The 9,192-nt window shown below is 43.4% G+C and overlaps 1 protein-coding gene across 5 annotated transcripts in view; it reads right to left on the reverse strand.

Annotated features, from left to right (window-relative positions):
- traf3ip1 (TNF receptor-associated factor 3 interacting protein 1) overlaps positions 1-7,410 on the reverse strand; it is a 168,280-nt gene extending 160,870 nt beyond the window's left edge. For 2 of the 5 annotated variants that reach the window (XM_043693118.1, XM_043693121.1), the window contains exon 1: positions 7,183-7,410. In XM_043693118.1, the coding sequence (XP_043549053.1) occupies positions 7,183-7,305 (123 nt within the window). In that variant the 5' untranslated portion in view covers positions 7,306-7,410. The remainder of the gene's footprint in view (positions 1-7,182) is intronic. The other 3 variants (XM_043693122.1, XM_043693120.1, XM_043693119.1) reach the window with 3 other exon arrangements.
- Positions 7,411-9,192: the final 1,782 nt, after the last annotated feature.

Below are 9,192 nucleotides of genomic sequence, written 5' to 3' on the forward strand. Positions count from 1 at the left end.
TCCCGACTCAGGCGACTGACTGTGTGGAGTTTGCACATTCTCCCCGTGTCTGCGTGGGTTTCCTCCGGGTGCTCCGGTTTCCTCCCACGGTCCAAAGATGTGCAATTCAGGTGAATTGGCCATGCTAAATTGCCTGTAGTGATAGGTAAAGGGGTAAATGTATGGGAATGGGTGGGTTGCACTTCGGTGGGTTGGTGTGGACTGGTTGGGCCGAAAGGCCTGTTTCCACACTGTAAGTAATCTAATCTCTAATCAATGCCACTTATACAGCAGTGCTACACCAGATGCACAACTGGAAACTCTCCAATGCAAAACTGTGAGAGGTAACTACTTTTTGCTCTGTTATATTGAACCTATTCTGTAGAATGAACTCCTTGTTCCATTTGGAAAACAAAGGGGTTATAAACGGCCCATGCCCATATCACAGCGAAACGATGGTTGGAGGAAGAACGCCTCATCTTCCGGCTAGGAACTCTCCAACCACAAGGGATGAACTCGGGTTTCACCAGTTTCCTCATTTCCCCTCCCCCCACCTTGTCTCAGTATAATCCATCGAATTCAGCACCGCCTTCCTAACCTGCAATCTTCTTCCCGACCTCTCCGCCCCCACCCCAGTCTGACCTATCACCCTCACCTTGACCTCTTTCCACCTATCACATTTCCGACGCCCCTCCCCCAAGTCCCTCCTCCCTATCTTTTATCTTAGCCTGCTGGACCAACTTTCCTCATTCCTGAAGAAGGGCTAATGCCCGAAACGTCGATTCTCCTGTTCCCTAGATGCTGCCTGACCTGCTGCGCTTTTCCAGCAACACATTTCCATCACAGGTTCAGAAAGACATAGAGCGCATGCTCCAAGATGGCATAATCAAAGTGAGTTACAGTGATTGGAGCTCACCCTTAGTCATGGTGCCAAAGCCAGATGGTACCCAACACAAAGTCAACACTGTTACAAAGACTAATGCACATTCAATCGCACGGTTGGAGGACTGTGTCAAAAAAGTGGGACAAATAACTTACATTTCTAAGTTGGACTTGCTCTGAGGCTACTGGCAAGTACTGTCAGAGACAGCAAAGGTAATTTCAGCCTTCGTAACGCCAAATAAGCTATATCAGTTCAAAGTCATGCTATTTGGTATGAAAAACGCTCCAGCCACATTTCACAGACTGACTAATAAGGTCATTGCTGGATTACCCAACTGTGTGGTGCATATCGATGACCTAGTAATTTTTAGTCACTCATGGGAGGAATACTTACAGCATTTATCGGTCTTGTTCTATTGACTTCGGAAGGCAGGCTTGGTGGTAAACCTAGTTAAAAGTGAATTTGCCAAAGCCCAAGTCACCTTCCTGGAAATGGACAAATGACCCACGGGATGTAAAAACGAAAGTAATTGGGGAATTTCCCAAACAGTCAACAAAAAAAGCAGTACTATAGTTCCTGGGATTGAGTGGATTTTACCTAAAGTTTGTGCCGAACTTTAGCAGTGTAGCTGCTCCACTCAACAAATTGTTAAAAAAGGGCAAGAAGTTTCTGTGGACAGCAGACTGTCAAAACACATTTGACAGCCTAAAAACTGTGCTTACCACTTCCCCAGTATTAGCCACACCGGATTACACAAAGCCTTTCAAGGTGGCTATTGATGCCAGTGATGTGGGTATCGGTGAGGTGCTCCTGCAGGAGGATGATGAGGGGATAGAAAGACCCATCGGATATTTTTCCAGGAAGTTGAACATTCATCAACAGAAATGTTCAATGGTGGAGAAAGGAGAGATTAAGCTTGGTGTTGACATTAGAACAATTTAGTGTTTATATTACCAGCAACGCATCTGAGTCAATCGTACAAACCGATCATAACCCATGGACATTTGTGGAAAAATTTCAGGACAAAAGTGCCAAACTGTTTAGATGGAGCTTGTTGCAGCCATTCAATTTGACAATTGTGCACGTGGCAGGTCGCGAAAACGTGATTGCCGATGCGTTAACAAGGCTCAAATGGGATACGGGGGTGTTCAGTGGCGGGTATGCCGCAACCTGAATTTGCATGTGGTTATGCATGTTTGCATGTTTATAGTTAGTATGGTTTATGCATGTGTTTAGGATACTAACCTGCTTTTTGATGGGTTAAAGAGTGAAGCCATCTTTTAGGATTGATAGTTCTTTTATTTTAATGGGAGAGGTGTCACAAAGCTGGTTTCTTTTTTCTAAAAGCTGTTTCTTTTCTCAAGGAAAGAAAAGCTGTTTCTTTTCTCTGGGTGCTCCAGTTTCCTCCGACAGTCCAAAGATGTGCAGGTTAGGTGAATTGGCCATGCTAAATTACCCGTAGTGTTAGGTGAAGAGGTAAATGGGTCTGGGTGGGTTGCTCTTCGGCGGGTCGGTGTGGACCTGTTGGGCCGAAGGGCCTGTTTCCACACTGTAAGCAATCTAATCTAATCTAATATTAGCTGGGTGGTGACCCCATGACCTTTCCATATAGAGTCATAGAGATGTACAGCATGGAAACAGAAACTTCGGTCAAACCCGTCCAGATATCCCAACCCAATCTAGTCCCACCTGCCAGCATCCGGCCCATATCTCTCCAAACCCTTCCTATTCATATACCCATCCAAATGCCTCTTAAATGTTGCAATTGTACCAGCCTCCACCACATCCTCTGGCAGCTCATTCCATACATGTACCACCTTCTGCATGAAAAAGTTGCCCCGTAGGTCTCTTTTATATCTTCCCCCTCTCACCCTAAACCTATACCCTCTAGTTCTGGACTCCCCCACCCCAGGGAAAAGACTTTGTCTATTTATCCTATCCATGCCCCTCATGATTTTGTAAACCTCTATAAGGTCACCACTCAGCCTCCGACACTCCAGGGAAAACAGCCCCAGCCTGTTCAGCCTCACCCTGTAGCTCAGATCCTCCATGCCTGGCAAAATACTTGTAAGTCTTTTCTGAACCCTTTCAAGTTTCACAACATCTTTCTAATAGGAAGGAGACCAGAATTGCACACAATATTCCAACAATGGCCTAACCAATGTCCTGTACAGCGCAACATGACCCCCCAACTCCTGTACTCAATACTCTGACCAATAAAGGAAAGCATATCAAATGCCTTCTTCACTATCTTATCTACCTGCGACTCCACTTTCAAGGTGCTATGAACCTGCACTCCAAGGTCTCTTTGTTCAGCAACACTCCCTAGGACCTTACCATTAAGTGTATAAATCCTGCTAAGATTTGCTTTCCCAAAGTGCAGCACCTCGCATTTATCTGAATTAAACCCCATCTGGTCCAGATCCTGGTGTAATCTGAGGTAACCCTCTTCGCTGTCCACTACACCTCCAAATTTGGTGTCATCTGTAAACTTACTAACTGTACCTCTTTTGCTCGCATCCAAATCATTTATGTAAATGACAAAACGTAGAGGGCCCAGCACCAATCCTTGTGGCACTCCACTGGTCACAGGCCTCCAGTCTGAAAAACAACCCTCCACCAACACCCTCTGTCTTCTACCTTTGAGCCAGTTCTGTATCCAAATAGCTAGTTCTCCCTGTATTCCATGAGATCTAACTTTGCTAGTCAGTCTCCCATGGAGAACCTTGTCAAATGCCTTACTGAAGTCCATATAGATCACATATACTGCTCTGCCCTCATCAATCTTCTTTGTTACTTCTTCAAAGAACTCAATCAAGTTTTTGAGACATGATTTCCCATGCACAAAGCCATGTTGACTATCCCGAATCAGTCCTTGCCTTTCCAAATACATGTACATCCTGTCCCTCAGGATTCCCTCCAACAACTTGCCCACCACCGAGGTCAGGCTCACCGGTCTATAGTTCCCTGGCTTGTCTTTACCACCCTTCTTAAACAGTGGCACCACGTTTGCCAATCTCCAGTCTTCCGGCACCTCACCTGTGACTATCGATGATACAAATACCTCAGCAAGAGGCCCAGCAATCACTTCTCTTCTCTCGTGATGATGCACTAGCCAAAGCAATTGACCATCTGGCCTGGCTCGATCCAGGCTTCCCATTTTGATGTGCATAGCTTAACTAGTTAAGCATACTCAAACCTGTCAATGAGCTTCTCTTCCTCTGCAAACTTTTGCCATTTTATTGCTGCTTATCTGATTAAGGATATGTGGCATTTTTGAAAATTTAATACCAAATTCTGTATGAAGAGAGGGGAGTTGTCTGAGAGAGCTCTTCGGGGCAACAGCTGGCTCCGCTACTCTGCAAATGGTTTTAGAACCTTAGCTCAAGGTTCTTACAACCTGGCTTGTAAGTATTTATGTTGTAGTGTAACGTTGATGCCATTGGTAAATAAAGGTAATAATTTAAACTAAACTGTCTGAAAGAGTTTTATATTCCAGGCTACCACAGAGTACGATCTCTGGGACGAACCAAGAGAGGCTACAGGTCGAGTCCACCTGGGATTCCCTGAGCCATCTCGAATAGGTACTTTAACACAGGCTTGATTACATTCAACAACTCAGCCTCCACTGCTTACAGGTAAATAAAGTTCCAAACATTACAACCCTTGGCTTAGATTAGTGGGATCGAAATTCACCTTCACCTCTGTCTTAATTGCGGGACTCCTCTTTTTAAAACGTCCCCTCCCCCAGTTCTAGACTTCAAGAGGGAAATCATCCTCTCAGTATTTATCCTGTCAAGCTCTTCAGAATTTTATGTTTTAACAATATTGTAAGCCTTTATATATTGCTGCCTTCAGATTGGAATGGAAACTTATTTACTAGAATATTGAGAAGTATTTGCTGCAGCAATATCAGAAAGATGTGACAGCACTGGAGAGGGTGCAGAAGAGATTCTCCATGATGTTGCCTGAGATGAAAAGTCTCTGTTATAAAGGAGAGACTGGATGGGCTGGGTTTGTTTTCCTTGAAGCAGATGAAGCTAGGAGGGATCGGATTGAGGTATAGACACCAGATTGTGAGAATCTTTTCCCCATGGCAGATGTGCCCAAAACCAGAGGGCATGAATTTAAGGTGAGGGTAGGTGTGGTTTAGAGGAGATCTGAACATTATTTTCATCCACAGAGTGGTAGAAAAATGGAACACGCTGTCTGAAAAAGTGGTGGAAACAGATACTTTCGCAATATTTAAGAACTGTCTGGATGAGCACTTGAAATACTAGGGCATAGTAAGCTATGGAGCAAGTGCTGGTAAATGGGATTAGTATAAATATGGGATGGGTACTTGTTAGTCAGCATAGACGTGGTGGGCCAAAGGGTCATTCTATGTTGAATGACTCTATGACGCTATAGTAAGTGATATGTTAGTAGCTTAACATGTAATATAACTGTTAGAGTTGCATTCTGCTTAAAAACTATTATTTGTTGTTGCAGTGTGCCTTCAAGGGCTTTTGTTTAAACTTTTTTTTTAAATAGTTTGACATATATTCATTCAATCTGAGTTCACTAGCATACAGAATTAATCAGCAGTGCTGTGCACTGTAAATCAGGGAATAACTTTCTATCAAGAGTCAATACAGAATCTTATTGCTCTGAAATGTTGATTTTGTTAAGAACTATTTAATAGTAAAATCTTGCATTAAATAATGTCAAATAAATGCATTTGGTAGTTAATAATCTGTGCCCTGTTGAATAGTGTATATCACCACACCTTCCAAATTTGCATATTGATGGGACAGAGCAATGTTAAGATGGTCTGCTATGATTAACAATACATTGGGCAAAGACATACTCCTGTCAATAAAGAACATGGGGTCCACTTATTCCAGTGACAAAGAATCCAAAGGAATATCTAACCTTAACAAGCCACAGTAAATGCATATCCTGATTACGGAGATGCAAAGTGTTAGGGGTAAAGTGAAATAAATAGTTCTTACAAGGTAAGTTTCTGAGAAATATACACGGAAAGAACACGACATGGGCAAAGATCAACCTTCAGTCATCATTTTCATCGCTGATGAGGAACAAGCACATGTACTTATACATCGCATTTAAAGAAATGATACATCTCAAGGTGCATCATGAGAACACTTTAAAGCAAAACTTAATGCTGAGCCACATAAGAAAATATTAGGGCAGTGGGCAAAAATGTGGTCCGAGAGTTAGGTTTCAAGAAAGAAAGAAAGTAAGTAAGGTCTCTTACTGAATGACATACAAAACCCTAAAAGGTCTTAATAGGGGTGATATTGAAAGGATGCTTGTCTTTGTGGGAGAGCCTAGAACGAAGGGGTATAATTTAAAAATATGGAGCCCTCCCATTTTAGACAGAGATGACGAGAATTTTGTTTTTCTGACGGTTAAGTCTTTGCAATTCTCTTTCCCAAAAAGCACCTGAGGCAGAATCTAAGTATGCTTAAAGCAGGAGTAGATAGATTTTAGACTAATAAGCGGGTCAAAAGTTATCAGGTATGAAGATACAGGTCCATATGGAGTTGCTACCACAACCAAATTAATTTTGATGTTATTGAATGTTGGAGTAGACTTGAGGAGCCAAATGACCAACTCAAATATTCACAAAGGTGCAAAAGATGAATGAGGGTCTTCCAGAACCCACGGTTATGGCGCAACCGCTAATGGTTGAGCAATCAACATCAGAGCTGTTGAAAGGGCAGAGAACAAAACTAAAGGAGCACAGAGGGCTGTGGATCCTGAGGCAGGAGGAGACCACGGAGAGAAGCACAGGCAATTCCACGAGTAAACCCGAAAGAATGAGAATGTTAGAATTGTGGCGCTGTTTGTGCAGAAGGCAATGTAGATCAGCAAGCACAAAGGAAATAGAGGAACGGGGCTTGACCTGATCTCATGAACAGGGAAAACGGTTTTTCGGGTAGTCTTAACTGTGAAGAGGGTAGACTTCGAATACAGCCAGATCTGTTGGGTTTGGCTGTTGTCATGTGCAACCATATGTTTGAGGGGAAACACACTGCCGTGGTCCAGAACTACTGAAAGATGCCACAAAATGTCCCTGTCCACAGGAGGCAGGGGTTTGACCGTCCACACAGGAAGGGTACCTCTGAAACTGAACCGCGCACAAGCTTCTCAAGAATAACTAATCTTCCCTGCTGGCTGTTTTGTGATCGAGGCGGGTCCGGGGGCGATTGCGTGCGACAACCGAGGATCGGCCCGGGCGACTGAGTCCTTAGCAACCAGGCTCGCCGCCACCAGGCCTTGCGTCGGAGCCCGCGGAACTCCACGGCGCTCACCTCGGTGAAGATGTCGTGCAGATAGCGGAAAGGCGGCTTGCTCAGCAGCTTCTCGGTCAACGGCGGCTTCTTGATCACTTTTCCCAGGGTGTCCTGGGTCCGTTTGACGAACGAGCTGCTCATGGCGCTGGCTCGCCCTTCTCCGAGTCGGGATGGGACTGATCGCGTCGCTCAGGCCGGTCTCGGGGCCGCTCCACCAACCGCCGCGGCGCGTGCCGACGTCACTGCGCGTGCCACCTTCGGCGTGACGCGGCTGCCTAGCAACCGCCGCAACAGCGCGGTCAGCTGACACACTGCGTTCTCTTCGCCCTCACCACCTCCCATTCATTCTCCGCTAAACGCGTCTCCTCGCTGTTTCATCAATATTCATTGAGGAGCCAAAGCGATCGCTTAATCCCGAATTAACTTGGCGACAACGGAAATGGACAAAAAGAAATAAAACGTTCAAGAAATCAACAGTAAGAAAGTAGTGAAGAGGTGACAGCCGACTCGAGTTTTAAGAGTTCTGACGATGCAGAAAATATTTGAGAGATGGCATCTCGAAAAATAATATTCTCCTGGAATTAATTGAAGAGTGCACAAAAAAGATGCTGGAAGATTTACAGGATCAGTTTTGCAGCGTCGGACTGCGTTGAATTTCCACAGAATATTAAGTTATTGATCGGAAGATACCATTTCGTTCAAATTGAGAAACCAACTGAGGCAGCTGTAATAGTGAAGATGTAGATATTTAAGGGAAAAGTAGAGGAAATAATGATCTTGGATGATAGCTGTTGGCTCAACTCGCTCAGATTTTGAGAGCTGAACTCGGCACATTGAGCTGAGAGGCCCTGATATTAAAATTCTCGTCTTTCAGTTTAAGTCCTTCTCTGACCACGGCACTTCCGATCTCTGTAATCTGCCTCAATTACGATCTTCTGAAATATATGCCTTCCCCTAGCTTTGGTATCTTGAAGATCACTCAGTCCATTCACCTTGCCAGTGATAGCCATGCCTTCAGATACCTAGTACCAAAGCTGTTGAAGTCCCTCCCGAAACCACCTGCCGGCTCCCCACTTTTTGCCTCTCTTCTAAAACATTCTTTATCATTTTAGCCAGATTTTTAGTCATCTGTGATATTATTCTCAGAATCAATATTAACCTGTATAATATTGTGAAGCATCTTGAGATGTTTTGCTGTCAAAGGTTCTCATAAAATGCAAGTTATCGTCGTTCATTTACGATTTAGTGAACGTGTTTGGTAATTAAAGACTGATGTAAGGTGGACTAATTAAGTAATGTAATTACGTAATTAAGGACCATGTATGTGAAATATAAATAATCTGGAGATGGCATATCATTTTGAATATTGATACATGAGAAATACCTTATTAGCTAACTGAACAGCATAATTATTTTCAAGAAGGAGGAAGATATAGCTCTTGTGGCTAAAGAGATCAAAGGATTTGTGGGAGAGAGTGGGATTAGGCTACTGAGTTCAATAATCAGCCCATGAGGGGTTCAGTGCCCTACTCCTCTCTTCTACATTCCTATAATCTCATGTGGTCAAGAAAAAAAATTAATATTAATCAGTATTTTAACTGGAGTTGCTCACCAAGAGAAATTACTAAGTGTACAACTAAAAGCTTCAAGGGAAATTTGTTGCCTCAAGGATGTTTGATTTTCCACCCAAAACAAAATGCCATTGATGTAAACCTGGTCAACAACAGAAAATGCTGGAAATACTCAGCATGTCTCAAAGCATCTGTGGAGAGAGAAACATTTAACAGATTAGATTGTGACCTTTCGTCAGAACTGGAAAAGTTAGAAATGGTACAAGTAAAAATAATGTCCAGAGGATATGTGAATGTATGTCTGTCAAAGTTCTGCTCCAATATTCTGCAATACGACAACAGAAAGCTCAAATTGTAGTTTTGAATCCAAAATAATTTTGACAATGAACTCAAACCTGAAAAATTAATCTGTGATTCCTCCTACCACATATTGATAAACTGGCTGTGTTTTTTCTAA

This window comes from Chiloscyllium plagiosum, chromosome 7 (assembly GCF_004010195.1).
Source record: "Chiloscyllium plagiosum isolate BGI_BamShark_2017 chromosome 7, ASM401019v2, whole genome shotgun sequence".
Taxonomy (NCBI): domain Eukaryota; kingdom Metazoa; phylum Chordata; class Chondrichthyes; order Orectolobiformes; family Hemiscylliidae; genus Chiloscyllium; species Chiloscyllium plagiosum.